We start from the raw sequence: 19,653 nt of genomic DNA, 5'->3' as shown, positions 1-19,653 counted from the left end.
GGGCCTAACAGCAGGGTTTCCCACCTTAGTACTACTGACATTTGGGGCTGGACAATTATTGGTTCAGGGTAGGGGGGGGGGTCATGTCCTGGGCACAGTGGGATGCTTGACAGCCTCCCAGGCCTCTACAACATGCACTTCCATACCTGTGGCAACCGTTAATGTCCCTAGATAGTGTCACATATCATCTGATGGGGAAAAAAATCATCACTCTCACTTTTGAACCACTGCCTTATTATACTGCGTGAAAAACTTTTATGAACGAATGAATGACAGCTTGGCCATGAGGAAAGTTTTGCATTCAAGGAATCTGAAGTATCTACAGGGATGACTGGTCTAAGCAGGAAAGAGAAAGGCGGGTCTGTGCAGTACGTTGAGTAGCTCTAACTAGGAGGTTTTGCCATTGGCCTGTCTTGTCACCGACAAGTTTTCCAAGATAACATTAAGTAGGAGGTCAGACACAAGAACAGGTGGAGCTGGGGAAGACACACAATTGTTCTGAATTTTTCTTTGTGTTGAAAATACATTGAACTTGTGGTACTTGAGTATGTGGCTTAGTCTTCAGTCTATGAGGCTACCTCCTCCACCTTAAGAAAATAAAAGCATTGCAAAGAGACATATATACAGCACATGGGACTGTACTGCATGGTGTTTTTAAGCATAGTCATGGGTGAGAGTGGGCAGTTGTCCAGAAACTGTGGAACAGATTCTTTGAGATACATAATAAATGGCACTGTTGTGTGAGGAACAGAATCTCTTCAGCAATGTTCACTCAAATCACCAAAATTCTTAGTCGTTCCATACACCATTAGTGAATGAAGAGGGTACCTTATAGTGGCAATTAACCAATGCCACTTCAGGAATATTCGGCAATTCAATAATATATAAAGGGATGATGCAAATATTAAATTCTGGAATTAGAATTTAGGATATGAAAACAAATATCTACTTTGAAAGAAATAGATATTTCTATTTGAAGATCCACCTTCAATTTGTTGGTCTAGGTTCAATTGCAGTGGTAATTGCACCTGTAAGTAATACAGCAAAGAAGCTAAGACTTGGTTTCTGGGCTGAGAGGGGCCTTGCAACATCTGGTGCAGTATCTCATTTTATAGACAGAGTTGGAGCCAACTTTCAAAGTCTTCTGGCTAGTCCTGCAACTGAGTTAGCTTCAGGCATGAAGTCTTCTTGTTGAATGGCCCTGGTGGCTGTGTTCTAGTTTCTGAGCTGTATCAGCTGCACAGATGAGGGGTGCTCACCACTACAGCCCTCACCATCTCCCAGGAGAGACAGGGAGCTATGGGCACAGACCAAAGTCCCTTCAACTTCTGTGGGAACTGTGAGTTTGGCTCTCAGAGGAGTTTCCCTGCTTGGTGCTGGAGAGACTGGGAGAGGGGGCATGGGGGAGGGAAGAAGGGAGTGAATAGAGAAAAGAACATGAGCAAACACAGGGCATGGGGGTGCATGCCTGTAATCCCAGCTGCTCCAGAGGCTGAGGCAGGAGCATCATCAACTTTGAGGCCAGCCCAGGCAACTCAGTGAGTCCCTGCTTCAAAAAATATAAAAAGTATGAAATTGTAGCTTAATGGTAGGGTGCTCCTGGGTTCAATCCTCAGTTCCCTAACAAAACACAGGAGTAAAACTGAGAGTCCCAGAGAGCAGAAGACAAAAACTTCTTAGGAATCCAATGTGGTGGGGCTAAAGATCCATGAGTCTCTACAGAGAGGTGGGCAATCAGTTTGGCAAGGGTCACATTCACTTTTAAAAATTTGTTTATACAATATTCATCCTACTTGGAAAAGTACATGATGATTTACAATGTAGCAAGAACACCCAGTTAAGTCAGCAAAGCCCTATTCAAATATGAGTCTTCAGGAGCCTGAGTAAAGACTAATTTTTTGAATAATGCAATGTCCAAGCTGCAAATGCAGAACAATGCCTAGTATTTTGACAATTAAACATTAATAGAGAACTAAAACAAACCACTTGTCCACCCACTTCAAGAGGACAAATTGCACTGTTGGGTCATATATGGGAAATGTGAACATTATAACAATTCCATTTTCTGTGAATAAACAGTCATAAAATTTGAGTTGCAAGCTGACCCCTAACTGTTTTACATATGGGACAGGCTTGAACATATCCCCCTTTGCAGCAGACAATAGTATGCACTATCTGCTGTATGGAAAAAAAATAATTTTTTTTAAGTGTCCAATTGGAAGAACAAGCTAAAAAATGCAAAATGGCCACTGGGAAATATATTAAAAGTATAAAGTTGATTTTGAAAAGAAGACAATAAATTGAGCAACTTGTTCACTTGCACGAAGCCAAAAGTAAATTTAAATCAAACTATATAAAGACAGCAAAGGAAAAGTGAGAGAGGCCAGGGCATATTCTGCTCAGACTCTGGAACTGCAGGATCCCAGCATACTGTAGGACAGAAGGCTTTGATAGGCAATACTGTCTAATAAGATATTCAGGGATTAAGTCAGTGCTTCACAGACAGATGTGTCCATGTGCCAGTTGTTGCTAAGCTTTAATTTTTTTCCCTTGTAATGTTTAATTTATCACACTGGCGCTTTCTAAACTAGAACATCTGTAAACAAGGTTAAGAATGACCTCCTTCCAATTTTACATCCATGAACAGTGCCCCTTCTTCGTGCTCTAATTTTAGATACCTTAAAGATAAATAAATCTGTGGAAGGAAGGGGGAAAAAAAAATGGGCTTGTCTGATGCTGTAATGTGTTCATCTTGGGCGAATACAAATTTCCTCTCTGCCAGGCTCTTGGGTGCACACAACTGGCTCTTGATTCTGAAGCCATATTCAGGCTTCCCTTTCCCAGTCAAACGCAATTAAACAAACTTCTGCTAAATATTTAACAGCCTTGTGTAGTAATTAGCGGCAAATAATGGGAGCTTAAATTGATAATTGCTCAGAAATGTTCTCTTAAAAAGAACAAATTTCCTGCTCCTCCCTTTTCTCTTAGATTTTTGAATCTTAGAAGTTTTTTTTTTTTTTTTTTTTTTTTTTTTTTTTTTAAAGAGGATCTAGTGAAACGAGCCATCATCACATCCCATGACCCAAGATCTTGCAGTCAAGTTGGGGATGTTTTGCCATCAGCTGGAAGATTCTGCCTGCATCACTTACTGCACTTCTGTGTTTAAATCCATTGAAATTTAGTTAGGTACTGAAGCTGTTGGAACGGGGCATTGATTTAAAAACTGACTGGCAGCCTTAGGATTTAAACTCTGGCCCATCAGATTCAAAAGGTCATCTGATTAGAATGGGAGAGGCACGGGCATTGTAATTTATATTCAAAGGGTAACCTTTGTAGGGAGAAGAAGAGAGCCAAGACTCCCTGCTTTTCCACTCCATAGGAACAAGGATTCCCTTCAACCGAATTCCAGTAATTGTGAAAAATAGTTTATCAAACTTGGGCACAAAGCAAGAGAAGTGCCACTTTCTTGTAGTGTATTATTATTCCTTTTATTGAAAACACTGCCACTCTAGGAGGTAAACTTATAGCAAGTCAAACATCTTATAAGTCATTAAGAATAGCAGAAAACATCTTTCCTCACCATAAGCAACCCAATGCTTGTCTGCCAAGTGATTTCCTTTAGTAAATATTCACAAAAATAAAACAATCAAAGGACAACACTGATTTTACATAATTAAACTGTGTTAAGTGTGAGCCACGTCCTGAGAGTGTGTGTGCATGTGTGCCCATGTGCATTTTTGTGCCTGAGCAAATGAGTGTGTTGTGCAGGGCGGAACTGAGTGACACATGGATTCCACAGGTGAAGTCCCTAGTGTTTACTTCTGACCTTTCTGTCCTTCAAAAACATTCCTACCCGGGGAATGCAATTTGAAGAAGCCCTTGTTTTCAATTCTAAGTATTCAATGCCAAGTAAGTCTTTTTAAAAGAGCAAATACTTCACAGGCCCGGTTCTATTTGGTTTGTCTTCCACTTTACAAAATCCTGGTTTCGAAGGAGAGAAAACTTCATGCTTTGGTTTGGTGCCTATTTCCCTTACTGGCTTTTCTGAAAACTCCCTGCATGTTTGTGAGTCCTGTAGACAGTTTCAGGTCCCTTTCTTTAACAGATTCCCTTTTCCTGGCTCTCTGAAGTCATCCCTATTTGCCAGCAAACTCACAGAGACATGGAAAGAAAAAATCAGGAATGCTGCATGTACTTCTTATTCCCTGTTGAAGGGTGTCTTGAGATGTGTTTGCGATCTCTCTTGTCCACCATTTCCTCTGAGAATCTTTAGGGTCTCAAAGGAGCTTCCCCCACCCCCATCCTGTCCTTTGCTCCACCAAGAAGAGCTTCTTCCTGCTGCAGAAACCCACAGGTGAGACTTCCCTTCTGCTCCTATCTTCCGGGGCACCTATTCTGCTTTGCCTTAGGTCTCTGTGGGAAAGAAAGATGCCTCGCCTCTCCTAGTACACTTACTGGAGAGACAGCTCTTTCATTCCTTTGCACATGGAAATGCTATAGCTATGGTAAAAGTAATCTATAATCCTCACATCCTTATATAATTTGCTACTCCAAGTTAATCTGAATTCATTACAATAAGGTAATATAATTTAAAAAGACACCCAAACTCTTAAAAGTGAAGTACTTAACATGATCCTGGTAGAAAGACAGTCTTGCCTAGCAGAGGTCCAGGCGTCAGGCATGCTGCATCCTCATGCAAATCCAAAGGTGAGCCATAAACAAGTACACACAGCAACACTGCCGGGCAAAAAGGGCCAGGCAACGGGAGGCCTCATTCTAATCAGTCCTCAAAGGAACCTGCCACACAGAAGTGGCACTTATTCTAATTTAAAGCCCTCATGCTTGCTTCAGTGTTGCAAAATTTATAAAAGAATAACTTCATTAAACCGCCTGGCACTTCAAACACAAATGCAAACCAGCCACAACACAGAAGGAGCTGGACAAGAGGAAGAGAAATATTCCCAGAGAGTTGTTAGCGCAGATACTAAAATAAAGTCTGCACTGTGGTGCTTCTGCCTCTCCAACGACGTGGTTTGCGTGCAACTTTCCTTCACCAAGGACTTCTGCCACATGGCTCTTTACTTCTGTCATGAGGCCTGTTGCTCTTGCGAGTCTGCTTAATAACACTGAAAATCATTCAAAGCGGTTGGGCAAGCAGCGTCACATGCAGAAATACATCTGGCAGTACATAAATGAATGCTATTCAATGTTCTTTTCCTGTTCTGCAGAGGAGATTGGTTCTGAACACCCCACTATTACAGTTCCCATTTACTTGGGTATATATTTCAGGCTCACATAACTTGTTGAAAAACTAACGTAAAAAAACTTCCCCCTTCACTCTGGCATTCAAGAAAGCAAGCAAGAATAAAGGTTAAGTGGAAACAATCTTTCGAATCTATGTACAGGGCTAGAGAAAAGTTATTGGCATATCCTAAAACCCACTTTTAAGAAAACTTTTTTTTTTTTCTGCCATGAATCAGAATCATGGAAGTGCTACAGTAAAATAACTTCAGGCTAGATTCCGAAGCTACAAGGCAGTCTGTGTCAGAACACACATCATTTCATGCTGAACTGTCAGCTTATTTCTCAGAATCATTTTTTCTTTCTTTCTTTCTTTCTTTCTTTTTTTTAGAATGCTATGAAAAGACAAATCCAGAAGCCTGTGTGAAAACACCAAGCCTCTGAGAAAGTATGTGTCACACATGCGTTGGACTACACATCACAGTCCTGAGAGATCCCAATAATGAATGGCTCCTTTCCTGTTCAGTGTTTTTATCACCCAAGTACAAATCTGTGCTAAATTCTGCTTCAAAGAGAAGAGAGTAGGCGTTCAAAAATCTTGAAAATGGTAATCCCTGGATGGTTAAGAGGAAATGGCCTTAGGGGGAGTAAAAGGGGCATCTCTCCAAAGGTTTTTTAAAAGACTGTTCATCCCAATTGTCTTTCGGAATTTTAGAGTGGGATTCTTACTGCTAGTCAGAAGGGAGACCTGTGCTAGGGGACCCACACCAGGCTGGCTGGAGGTCAGACTGATATGAAAATTTAAGTTATCGCCCCAAAATTCAGTGTGCCATGAGTCACAATATTCCTAGAATAAACAAATATTTAAATGAAGTCTATTATCCCTATACAATTGTTTTCTAGTGCGGAAAGCTCTTCAACATCCAAATGATGTAATATATCAGTAAAAGTAAATTTGTATTCTTTTTCCTCTTTGTGAATAAAACAGGGATAATCAGATGGAGTGAATAAACTAATTCAATTACAGGCAGCCTTTATTAGATAATAAAATATGGATTATTGATCTTGTGGAGTTGGCAATTTGCATGAGGCAGTGAACAAAACCTGGAAGAGCCCAATCTAAAGCTGTTTTTGTTCATGCCAGAGTTTATTAGATACTGTTTTCACTTTTGAAAAACCACCAAAATAAAACACCACTAACTAATTAAGCCCAGCATTCCAAAAGGGTGAAAATAGAAGGTTAACACAGAGGGCTGGGCTGGGGGTCTGAGAAAGTCCTTTAGACCCAGGGGGACCCCTTGCTGTACCCTACAATGGAGGGAGAAAAAAAAAGCCAGGCTCTTTCCCCCTGTCTGTGGAGTGGCATGTGAGAACTCATTTGGTGAACCGCAATTACCTCCTAGGCATCTTACTACACATCCAATCCGGTCCTGTAATAAGAGTGAAAGTGTTGCTGTGTCTCTGGCATTTGTGAGGTGGCCCTGTTTGAAATACAATGCTGGACGGTCCTGGCAAAGTCCTTTGTCTCTTATTTCTTAAAAAATGCAGTAATCAACCCCCATTAGAAAGAAAGCAGCTCTGAATATGAGGGTCACGTGGAAAGGAAAGCCTGTACAGCCAACACCAAGGGGGAAAAAGGGAAGGTGAGCTATGATATACGACGTATATTTACACACCTCAGTTCTGCCTTCCCGTGTCCCTGATAAATCTGCCCCAAGATGCTATGGCAGGCTGATTGCTATTTGTGCTCTGCTACAAAGTGCAGGCCTCACCGTCTCCTGTAGTCTTTGTAAACTTCTCCCAGCTCTTCCTTTTGACCGGGTTCACATCCTCTCTACCCTTTTACAGGCCACATCCGCCTGCCCCCCACATAGCAGCACAAACACAAATGTGTTCTTTTCCCCTCTTTTTTTTTTTTTTTTTTTTTAACAGAGTAGACTGGGCTCTGTGTTTGGGTAGGCATCCCTCCAATGCCTAGGTAAGCGTACATGTGGTATGTTTTCAAAAATGACTCCAATAAAAGGGAGGAATGAGAGATGCTAAACAATGCCGCACAAAGTTGCAGACTGTTCGGCTACAGTCCAGAAAATGAATCCAATTTTTCATTCTGTCATTATAAATATTTCATTGCAAATGGTACTGATTTTCTGCAACTGTGGTTAAGCAAAGGGCCTCTGTGTGAATATTTAAGAAAAAAAAAAAAAACTGGGAGGAAGACAACGAAGAAGAGGGAGGGGGAATTAAAGGTTAGCAACCAATTAATTTCTTACTTGAAATGTAAAAGATGCTGGGAGAAATTCAACAGTGATGTAGTGTGTGACTCAAAGAAGAAGAAGAAAAAAACATTTACTCTGCTCTTCTTCTGACAGTTTCTCATAAAATATCTGCAGTCCATCTATCTTTTAGTACTCCAGGCTCCTCTGGAGAGCAGAAAATGGTGGTTTAAAGCTCACTTCAGTGCCAGTCTGCGGGAGATTGCTTTCCACAGGACCCCCGCTGATGGAGGCCTAGGGGAAGAGGCCCAGGAGTTATTCAATCAGCCCGAGACTCTGGGGCGGCTGGGGGTCCTTTGAGGGCTGATTATAAAGCTGCCCTCCTGTTGCCTGCCTCGGAACAGAACGAAATGAGCAGCCTCTTGCTGAGAAGATTCTGCAAGAAGGAATTTCACCTGTCATGGAGTTTGTCAGAATTTCAGGATTTATCTTGGTGCAAAATTAATAAAATACCAACCAGGATTTCAGGCTGACTACTCAGCTGTGTCATCTCAAAGTGATCTTTCACCCAGGAAAACCTGGACAGTGAGCACAGACATTCTTGCCCTACTTTTCCTTTGGAGGATGAACGAGGTGACGTGACAAATGCCACCCAAACATCAGTCTGGGACGGTGAGCCAATTACACACAAGGCTGCGTCATGTGTGGGTGCTACTGTCTTCTCGCGTGACCTCTCACCCTGCTGCGGTTCTTCTACAGCCTCTTTGGAATTAGCTCGAGTCTGAGTATCAAAAGGCCATTCTGGAGTTTATAACACAGTAGGTCCCCTATGGCATCACGTCCGTTAAGTTCATACACTGGTATTTCAGGCCTGGATTTGATTTATCTTTTTAAAAGGACTACTAACGCTGCACTGTGTTAAGGGCACACCTTATGAAACATTACAAATTCATCCAGGGTCAGCCACCAACAACAAGGTACAGTCTGAGCTCTGGTTTTAACACACTCTCTCCTCTGGTCCCATCACCTTCTGGGCCCAGCAGAACGTGGGAGGAGTGAGGAGCCAGGAGGAAGGGAACCCAAAGGGGATGCTGTGAACCTCTGCTGGCTTGCTGCCGTTTTGCAGCAAGTTCGGCCATCTCTGCTCCTGCCACTTCAGCTGTTCCACCACGGCTATTTTATCACGGCACAGGCTTTGCTCATTTTGAACTGGGGCCTCGATAGCCCCAAGGTAATTAGCTCTGGTCCTCAGAGCCAGTGGCACCACATTACAGATGAGGCCATGTTTGGGGCCTGGGTTGGTGCTCAGGCCACTGGCTGGCTGGAGTCAACGGACACAGTGGGCAAACACTTCTCAGAACGACATTCTCAGATTCCAGACACTGAGCTCAGCTTGCAAACATGGTGAACTTGGATTGAGATGTGTACCTTGTGTTGTGTCCCTGGCCTCCCATGGCTGGGATCATGGGTATCTCTTACTCGCTGGTGATTAGCAGCACATCCTCGACTCTCAGAGTCAGGGATAGGTTTAAGGTAATTGCTGCTTCTTTGTCTATTTTCTAATTGACACTTTCTAAATGAGACATTGAACAACCCTATAGTGTGTTCCTTACAGTTCTTCCCCTAGTTAAATGACAGTCCTGTTTTGGAGAACCACCTTTACAAATCAGTTAGTCATCTGACGATATTAACACCATGAGATCTCAGGAGAAAGAGAGAGAGAGGGAAAAGAGGAGAGAATGCACTCGGAAGTGAGCGCGCAGATGGTGGGGGGACCCAGGGTGCTCTCTGCAGGCTTCAGTGGAGATGCATTAACTCCACAGAGGGATAAGGGCTTCCCACCAGTAGTGTCATGAATTATAACTGAGTACGGGAGTGAGGTCTTGGTGCCTGTCTCACAGCAAATATACTGTTCCATTTTCCTGCACAATGACCTTTCACCCTTATAAACTCAAAGCACTGCACAGCACACTGCTGATTTTTAATGGTATCACAGTAGCCTTTTATATGTCTAGAAGGCACACAAGCTTAGCAGATGTGCCCAGTGGTGTCAGTCAGACAATTATAAAATTAAGTTTTGGCAATGCAAAACAGGAAACCTTTGATGGGCGATTCACGTTTTCAGGAAGAGATGGTCTTCTGCCAGCTGAGGAGCTCCATCAATGCAGGAGGAGGGCCACACAAGGAAGAAGCATACCCCCCACCCCCCAACACACACACACCAGTGGAGGAAAAAGCCTCACTTTTGCAAACTTTCCCCTCCTATGCAAAAGCAGTTCCTGCCCAGTGAGTTCTCCACTTACTCATTCAATGAAGTTATCAATGAAGGAGACCTGTTATTTTAGGCAGTTTGAAATTTCACCACTTTTAAAAAGGACTCGTTTACCCTGCCTTTCACTCCCCTTCAGAGCCTGGGAGTTGCTGTTCTAAATGACAGCACCGCGAGCAGTGCTTTTAAGCACCATTCATCTCACCCGCCCCATCTCAGGCTTTTCCAGAACACTGCTCTCCCTCCAATAAGGGAAACTTACTCCTTCATAGCTGCAGGGCAGAGCCTGTTACGAGCTGTAGATTCGCTGCAAATATAACAATAAAGGATACAAATGTGAATTCCTCTTAAAATACACGTTTGGTTCTGAAGCTGCCTTGCCTTAGCAAACCCGATCAAGGGCAGTCTATCAATCTTTCTCCAAAATGCACAGAATAGCACGTGACAGTCTGAGGGAGCACTACCTCAATGGGTTGAGAAAGATGCTGAAGTAAATTCTTTGCTCATTTCAGATGACTGATAGTTAAGGTCCGTGATGACCATCTCTTTTACCCTAATAATCACAACAGTTGGATATGGAAGTGATGTTTTCCAATAGACAAAAGTTTGTAAACGCAATACATCTATTCTTGGCACTTTATCTCTCCTAAGGTGGGGAAATGGATCAATGTGTGGAGTAAACATCTAAAATAGTAACATGTGGGAGTTCAAGGTGCCTGTCTGGGTTGCAGAATGTTCTAGAAATTTGGGTTTCCAGATCTCTCTAAAGGATCTGACTACACAGGCACTGTAACACAGAGCTCTGTCTTCACAGGACACTCTTGCCTGCAGTCTCTCACTCCTAATGGAGGCAGATCTTCCGGTGCTGTGGCAGCAGGCTGTCTTGGCCACGTGGAAGATGGCAGGGCCAGCAAAGCCCAGCCAAAGCAGAATGTGGCAGAGGTGATGAGCACTTCCAGGGGGTGGGGAGGGAGGGGGCTGCAGAACTGGCCGCAGTGCTCTTCAGTACACCCTAGCTGGATGCTCCATAAAGTCGCACTGATGGCAGTTCAGAGATGGCCATCTGTCGTCAACTCTGGGCCAGACAAAAAATAATGTAATGGCAGCTCGCTAACAACAGGGCTGTTGGAGGAGGGAACGCATCCTAGAACGAAGAGGTGGTGCTCCCTCTTTAATAGCGAAAATCAGCCATCGATATGAACATCAAGAAATTAATGGATGGAGAATTTTTTAAAACTGAGCTGGGGTGCGGTAGAAGCGATTCAAATGCAAATAAAGTGGTTTCCGCTTATTGCAATTACCTCTGTTGCCCTTACTTCACTCACATTAACCACTTGGTTCTTGAAAATTTGACGACCAGGACACATGGTAAAGCAGTGAGGGCCAAATTTAGAAAAAGGTGAGCCCAGGTTGTGCCTCCAAGCATGCATACACAGATTAGGCATTTATTGGTACAAAACGGGTAATTGAAAATGCATTTACTCATTTAGTCCAAATGAGTTCATTGTGACAATCATGCTTATCTTTCTGTAAGCTTGCTTAATTTCTAGATGTCATTTTATTAAAAAGCAAAATAAAACTACCTCATCTTTAGATGCTTTATGAATGCTATAAAATTAAAAGCTCCCTCCTTTTTTTTTCAAGAAAAACCCTAGTTTTTCCAACACTGCATAAATAGAGGGAGACTGGAACATAATAGTCAAACTGAGGTTAGGTTTGCCATGCCTATTTCTGTGTCCTATATGATTAACTTTCTGTCTTCAATGGTAAGACCAATCAATCCTGATTGAATTATCCAATATTAACAGCTGAAAGTGATCAAAACTAATGGTGGAAACATAGCACCAATCAATAAATCAATGCAAATGATTCGGTTCCTGGAGATCTGATCAAATAAAAGAGATAGATCAATTTAACCACTGAGCAAATTAAGTGGAGGTTGCTGTAGCACCAATTTGCTTCTAAAGCCCTGCAGGCCCACAAAGCAAAGAAATGAGGCGATGTATAAAATGGACCAGTTCCAGAACCACGCACGCATTTGACACAATTTATACTCCTACAAATCTCAAAATCTTTGTGATGTGTTTAGGGGCTGACCGAGGCACAAGGATCTAAGGGAAGAGTGTCAAGGGACATAGCCCAAACCAACCAGAAAGGGGCAGGAATGACTCCTTCAGACTGACTTTCCTTCAAACAGAATATTACAGAATCACATATGCCACGTTTAGACATGGCGACCGGCAAATATTCCCATCCAGGGGCCTTAGAGGAAGACCATGAGATAGGAGGCAAGGCAGGATGGCGTTTTGATTTTTATTGTTTGGGAATAATAAAAGAAATTTTAAGTTCTGTGAGAAATATAAGTTAAACACTTGAAAAATCACAGAAAAGTTGTGAGAAGGTTGGTATTGGGGTGAAACAGATTCAGGAGAACTTTGTTTAGATGTGCTATGAGTAGTTACATCCACTTCCCCATTCCTCCTGTTTGCAAGAAGAGTCAACCTCCTGGAGAGGAAAATATGTAAACAACATAAACTAAAATTAAACTTTCTGCCCACCACACCAGGTCCCACCTTGACTTTTATGGAGAGGCAAGACTAAACTTTTCACTTTGGCCACACCCCCTTAATAGGAGGGGGTTGTTGTGTTGCTTTGAAATTACATTTCTTAAACCAAGTATAAATGTTTCATTTTAGTTAGATGCTAAAACATGAAGCAAAAGAAAACGCAAGACTCCTAACCATGTGAAAAAGATGAATGCTTAAAAAACTTAACGTGAAACTATGTCAAAGTGTGATTAATTGAAAATTATTCCATGAAATAAAGAAAACCAAGGAAGATTCGAATGTGTCTGGGGTAGAGATTTTATTTCTAATGAAGAGGCATCTTGACTTTATTTTCTTAGGTCAGCACTAAGAACACAGGATGAAGGCCAGTGAAGCAATGTTCAATGAGTGCCTATTACACATCCCTTGAAACCAGCCTGAACAGCTCCCACATGATTCCCTCAGTTGTAGAATAAATACCTCCTCTCTTGGAATACAACTGATTACATGTTATCTCATGCAAGAGTTGTTTATATGCATATCTTTGCTAGTAAATTGTAAATATGGTATATTCCTAATCATTTTGGCATCATGGTAAATTTAGAAAGATAGAATCATATTTTTGTGGTAAGAAAATATATTCATTAAAAATTATCTGGGCACTAGAATTAATTACAGCAGACTGTATGGCACTTGCAATTTTTAACCACTGAATAGGACTCCTAAATGCTTCAAAATGTAGAATTTGATCATTTGAGACACATATTGGAAGTGTCTTTATTGAAAAGACAAGTGTGGGGCAAAAAGCTAAGTTAGTGGGGAACCCAGTGAGGCTCTGATCAGCCACATTTCAATGTAGGATTGTTGTCTTGTATGTCCCATCCCATATGTGGTAATTCATTTCTCTTTCAGAAATATGACCCCAAAACTTAAAAAATGCATTACAATCAGATGATATGGTGGAAAAGATGATTTGAGAAGAAAATCCAACAGCTCTTTTGAGACAATGACATCTTTCAAATTTAGTGATATTTGAACGTCTTGGTATATCCCTCAGGATGTCAAATGACAACTGTATTTTGAATGTGGAAAACACTGCCTTTATAATTTAATGGAGGGAAGGGAAAAATATCACAATCATCTTTGATTCAAAAGGAATTGAAATAGCAGAATCTCAGACCCTAAATTCGGGCTGGGCATATTTGCTCCATTCTCACGGTAGGAATTCCCTCAGTCTCTACGAAAAGTCTAACATGACAGCTGGTAGGACTTTCTAAGCTGACACATTGGGAGAGGATGATTTTTATCACTGCCATCCAATTGCTGGTTTTCTAGAGGCAACAATTAAATAGCAATTCATGTACTGGAAGAAAGTGGTCTATTCAACAGATTTTTAAAAACATACCACTTGCTCACACCTGTATAAACCACTTCGGATACAAATACATATTGTAGGATATTATTCTTGGACCATACATCCTCTCCCAAAGCAGATTCCCTAAGTTCTGTTGAAAAAAAAAAAAAGAAAAAAGAAAAAAGAAAACTCAGGTCTATTAGGAAAACATGTGAAACACTGAACATGTTCATTCATTTTTAAAATAATAAAATGTGTATTTAGTTCATATAATGAACTCTTATTCCAAAGCTCTTTTCCCCTCCTGCCAGCACCAGATAGCCTTTGACGTGTATTAGATTTTCTTATAAAAATGGGGTGGGGGAAATTTTACTGAAAGAGAAAGATTATACTTAAGAATTATACATTATATAATCTATATTTATATCTCTGGACTGGAATTAGAACATCTAGTCAGCAAGGTTTAGGAATTGCCTGTGGATTGTAGCTTCCATACTGGCAAAAGGTATGTCCTCATGGCCTAGTTAGAGTGCTGCATAGAAACAGAGGTGTCATTTGGCCTTACCCTAAAAAGAGTGATGATTTGATGCTGTTCAAAGGATGGTGCCTGAGTGCTTGATTTCTAAACGATGGATAGTGTAAAACAAGGAACTATCTAAGTTCTGACTGGTTTTATAGGCAATGAAAAATGAAAGCAGCTCAGCACCATCTGCATCTGTATGTACATACCCAGATGTATACAAAAACATGGGCACTGCACACACAAGTGCAGTGGCAATTTTCATTAGCTTTGCCTCCTCTCCATATATATATATATAGACATATAGACATGTCCATATATGCATGTAAGTTTTATATTCAACAAAGCATGTCTATCCACACACAATAAATATCTTATGTTTTTTAATTGGGTATAAACAGTGAAAGAAATATAAATCATCATGATATGCAATTGTCTTTGTGCCATTAAAAATACTCCACAGTGATGTTACTGGGTGACTCTGGAATGTTTAATCTATACTTACCCTATTATTCTTACCCTAAGAGGCAAATAAATTATATGCGTTAAGTTTTCTAATAGGATTTCAGCTCTTGGACATCTGGTCTTATAGGTTCCTGCATAAAGTCCTTCCTTCTGAACTTTAGTGGCATAAACAAGTAGATGAGTTCAAGTGGTTAAAAATTCACATTTATTTTACATATAAAATGACTTCATTTTCTAATGTTATTATTTACAATCATTTCCTTAATTTCAGTTGATTTCCCCCCCCCCATCCTAGTTTTTGTATATTTAACCATTCCCATTTTATATTCAGGATATAAAAGAAATCAATATTTTGAAATTACATTAATCCCATCCTCTAAGGTAATTTGGGTAATGAAAGCAAATGCACAGGACCATGAACCCCTAAGGTTTAAACATAAAAATGAAAACACTCTTAAAACTAGAAAAAGTAAACTTCTGGTCCATTTTTTCTCAATGTGTTGCAACTAAAGCCACTGCTATTACTGAGCATTTTAGAAAATAGTCCTACACAGATATTTCCATGACTGCAGATTATAGCTTTGAGAAATATTGACTATAAAGTCAATATTTCATCTCAGATTCATAATAATTATCACATTCTAACCATAAGCACTGTTCTTATCTAAGGAATGGGGCACACATTAAGCCTGAGTGTTTATATCAAGACCAAATATATATGATTCTGAGGGACTGGCAAACTAATGCTTATAGCCTTGAATTACAGAACAAGCCTTATTTGTGCCCAGATTACAATTTGAATGAAGAAGTCAGAAATGTTTTGAGAGATGCTTGACTTCACAAGGTCACAAAGATTCAGAAAGAGTTGTATGTTCTGTACTAATGCGGGGCTTCTGTGGTCTCCTTGACACTTTGAGAGAGTCTGCAAAGTCAAAATCATTTTCATAGTAATATTAGACATTATATGACATTCACACCCTCACTGCCTCAAGAGTGTGCTATAGAATTTTCTAGAGGTTACATGATGTATGATGACATCATCTCTGAAAGCCAACAGAATGTGTGCTGTATCCTGTGTTTATTAATACATTCCCCAATTTGAATTTCTATTATGGAAAATATCAGTAGATAGTAACCTGCATAAGCCCAAGTCCTTTGTGATACTCAATAATTTCTCAAAATGTAAAGAGCTCCTGAGATTAAAGAGTTTGAGAACCACAGGTCTATCTTGATCACAGAAAAGAGTGAATACTGTATGTTCCATGAAACCCTAAAACAAATCATAAGAGAAATCTGGAGTCCTGAAGAATGTGCTTCATTGCTTAATTTTGTCTGAGCTAAAGAAGCCACTGCCACTGTGTTGGGTCATTTAATGAAAGACACTGAAGGTACAAGTAGGTTGGAATCTATGAATATAGAACAAAAGTGGAAGTTTGTTGCAAACATTTTTTTTTTCCAAGACTGTTAGACAGATATAATAAGCCCCTACAGAATCTAACTTTGATTTTCAACTATTAGTTCATTCCATCTCATAATTTACATACTCATTAACAGTATGACTAGGCATACTGACCATATCTTTTAGATTCATAAAACCAAATCCAAAATTATAACATTTTAAAATAAAAAGTTAGATTATTTTAGTAAGATTTACTTTTAAACAATAATATAACTGGCTTATTTTGAATATTCAATTGGCAAACAGGTGTGATGGAATAGAATTTTTAGAAGTGATAAAAGGTGAGACGGTAACTTGCATTTTACTCCATTGACATGATGACAATGAAATGGGCTTATCCACTTTTAAATATAGTTCTTATTTCATCTCTGTAACTTGTTACTTGTTTACTTATAGAATGCTAACTGAGAAGATAAATTGCAAGTCTTTTATTTTGATACATAATTCACATATACCTGGCTTCGCCAGAGCACAGGGAGGCACAAAGGTGCCCCAAAGGCTCCGTGTGGGGTGCAGGCTGAGAAGCAGGTGGGCTCTGAGTTCCTCAGTCTTGCCTCTACCTGATAACCAGATCAGCTCCTGTTGCAGGGATTCAGTGATGAAAACTAATTGCACCTCTCACTTTAGGAGGAATAATTTTATTATTAATAATAATATTCACAATACCCAAATAATTTTAAGTCATTGAAGTTCTGAACTCCAATTTCCTCTACAGGAACCAACAAGATTTAAGAAAACCCATGTTACTCTTATATCCCCCTTCCTTAGAAAGATGAGGATATCTACCTATTTTCCAGATGAAGTAACAGAAAGCAAAAGAATTAGTTTTATTCTATGATCAGTGACATTTCTTGGGTAGAATTCAGGTCTCTGACTCATATTTTAATTGCCAATCTATTGCTCAGACTAATCAAAATAATCAAACATTTATGTTATATAATATACCTTATATTCACACCCATTATTTCATTTTCACCTTTCAGCGGCCCTGTACATGTTAAGTTTGTTTATTTTTTCTTCATGTCTGAGGTGCAGAGAAGTTATGGACCAAGGTCAGTCACATGTCTGGTAATTGGAATACTCAAGGCTAAAGCTAACACCTTTGGGTGCCAAAGTTTTCAACTATAAGACTGTTGTTTTATTAATGATTATTCTATTTCACTAAATGGAAGTAACACATACTGGAAAAGAGAATAGTTTCTTCCTTCTCTTCTCTTCTCCCTCCCAATGTTAGACCAGCCCCTCAGGACAACAATAACCTGGACAACCGTCCAGCCTGGAACCCAGTGGGAACAGAGCATGAATAAAACAGGATTTGGGAGAATGATCCATGACAAGTGAGGTGAATGATCCCACCATCCAATAAACCTGACCCCTACAATTCTCACACTGGGTCAGAAGGTCCAATTATAGGTCTGTTCAGGTTTCTTTTTATGATTGACAGCAGCCAGAGGCAAAATTACTTTGGTGTCTATTAATCTGGTGTCTAATTTTCCCTTTGCCCCAAAACACACAAAGCATCATGGTGGCCCAGGGTGAGTGGTACTGTGAATCCACATTTAAAATGCCCTTGTTTCCCAAAAGCATAGCAACTAGGTTCAATCCCCATCTTCCTCATGAAGACATTACCTGCAGCTCTGTTTGGAAGAAAAACTTCTGTGGACATTGTGTACAGTCATAGATCTTGTCTTCTTGTCCATGGGCAGAGAAAATATGCTGCTGCAACTTGTTTGCTTGAACAAACACTGAAATGATAAAAGGATGTTGAACTTGGGTTATTTTGTTTCTGAAATGCCCTAAGCTGATGACTCCTCATGAACTGGCAGACCAGGCTGAATGGCACACCTCCTGGGTGTGACTCACTGCCGGATACCTGGGGACAATGGAGTCCCATTTGCTCATGGTTAGGTCTCTGGCTTTTGTTAAGATGTACTCTACCGAGCACCTAATTTGACCCAAATAGCTCCAAAGCAACGGTTTATGGAAGCCCTGCTCCCTATAAATCTTTTAAAATAAAGCTGAAAATTGTCAAATGCACAGCTCTGTCTCAAAAGAAATGACTCCTATTTCTCAGCAACCCACAGGTTAAGAAATCATAGATGCCAAAACCCTGTTTATTGTATTTGCCTAAAGTTATAGCTAGCAAACAGTTCTCTATTTAAATGTGTTAATGCTAAAAATTATATCCCACAGCTACTCTGGGGCACTGTCTATAAATGTGCAACAGAACGGCAGGTAAATTCTCTTTGGATACTTTAAGATCAACTCAGCCTACACACTGAATGCAAGGGTTTCAATAATATAAACATGTTCAATTTTAATGACTACAAAACAAGGCCCTAAGACTGTGTAACAGTTTACCTAGGAGACATACTATTAATAATTAAATTGTATATGCCAGAGGCGGTGTTTGGGTTGGCAGAACTGACTTCTGATGGATGCCTGGTGCACTGTGACCTAAAAAAGTTTGCATCTACAATATTAATCTGTATAGGCAGGGAAAGGATTTATTAAAGAGGTTGGCATTTGACTTTGACTCCACTCTAATCATTAAAATTATTCTAATTGCCAGCCAACCTAAAATATTAGAATATTGTTCTTGTGAGTCATACATTTTAATCACATTTCTCATTACCTTAAAAACTGCTCAGATTTCATTTCCCACCTAACATGTTTTATATTGGAAGCTTTTTATTTTTTTAAAAATTGTTATTTCTAAATTACTTCAAGAAACATTAAAACAATTCAGGTCTGTCTATACAAAAAATGCAGACTGTTCATGATTAATGTAGTTTTGTCTCTTCACCCACCTCAACCAAAAAGAAATAAGGTTTTTATACAGATTTGCAACTAATCTCCTTATAACTTAATACATTTTATGAGGTTTCTGGCTACAACATGAAAGAACTATTTTATTAGGAGTCTTAATTGTGAGGAGACCTATGACCCAGTCCCCCTTTACGAGGACTTATTAAGAGCTTTTGTAAGGAACCCAGACTCTTGACTCCTTATGTTGTAAGATACATACCACTGAGGGTGAACACATTGAAAAAAAAATAAAATTTGGAAGAAAACAAAAGAAAGACTTCCAAAAGAAGGATGGACAGTCATTATGGAATGAAGGAGCCAAACAAGCAACTGTGAAAGGCAGAGCCATCAGCATGCTCAGGTACTATTTTGTGAACTGGGAGATGAATGTGAACCCTTCTCTTTCTGTGTTATTGCAGAACAGAAATCTATAGGTTGAAGACAGTTGAGGTAAATAATCAATGCTTGGAATTTTGCTCTTCAAACAAAGAAGTCAATTTTGAGATTCTTTCTCTCTCTCTCTCTACAAACACACACACACACACACACACACATACATTTACCCCCGGAAAAATAAAAAGGAAATATAGCCTTGAGGGGCTTGATGACCGAGTCCAACATATATACACAATAATCATCAAGGATTTTTCCAAAACAACTTTGCCATTGTTGGGGCAATACCAGAAATATGTGTGATCATATTTCAATTCCCAGGGGTTTCAAATGAGAATTTTTGATCTACATCTTCTTCCCCACCCCTGAAAACCATAATGCTATA

At 40.0% G+C, this 19,653-nt stretch overlaps 1 protein-coding gene across 3 annotated transcripts in view; it reads right to left on the bottom strand.

Moving 5' to 3' along the window:
• Znf521 (zinc finger protein 521) overlaps nucleotides 1-19,653 on the bottom strand; it is a 271,525-nt gene that overhangs the window by 8,385 nt on the left and 243,487 nt on the right. For all 3 annotated transcript variants that reach the window (XM_076837080.2, XM_076837078.2, XM_076837079.2), the window contains one exon: nucleotides 17,697-17,812. In XM_076837080.2, coding sequence (XP_076693195.1) covers nucleotides 17,697-17,812 — 116 coding nt within the window. The remainder of the gene's footprint in view (nucleotides 1-17,696; nucleotides 17,813-19,653) is intronic.

This window comes from Callospermophilus lateralis, chromosome 17 (assembly GCF_048772815.1).
Source record: "Callospermophilus lateralis isolate mCalLat2 chromosome 17, mCalLat2.hap1, whole genome shotgun sequence".
NCBI lineage: Eukaryota > Metazoa > Chordata > Mammalia > Rodentia > Sciuridae > Callospermophilus > Callospermophilus lateralis.
This window is presented reverse-complemented; position numbering and strand designations above follow the sequence as displayed.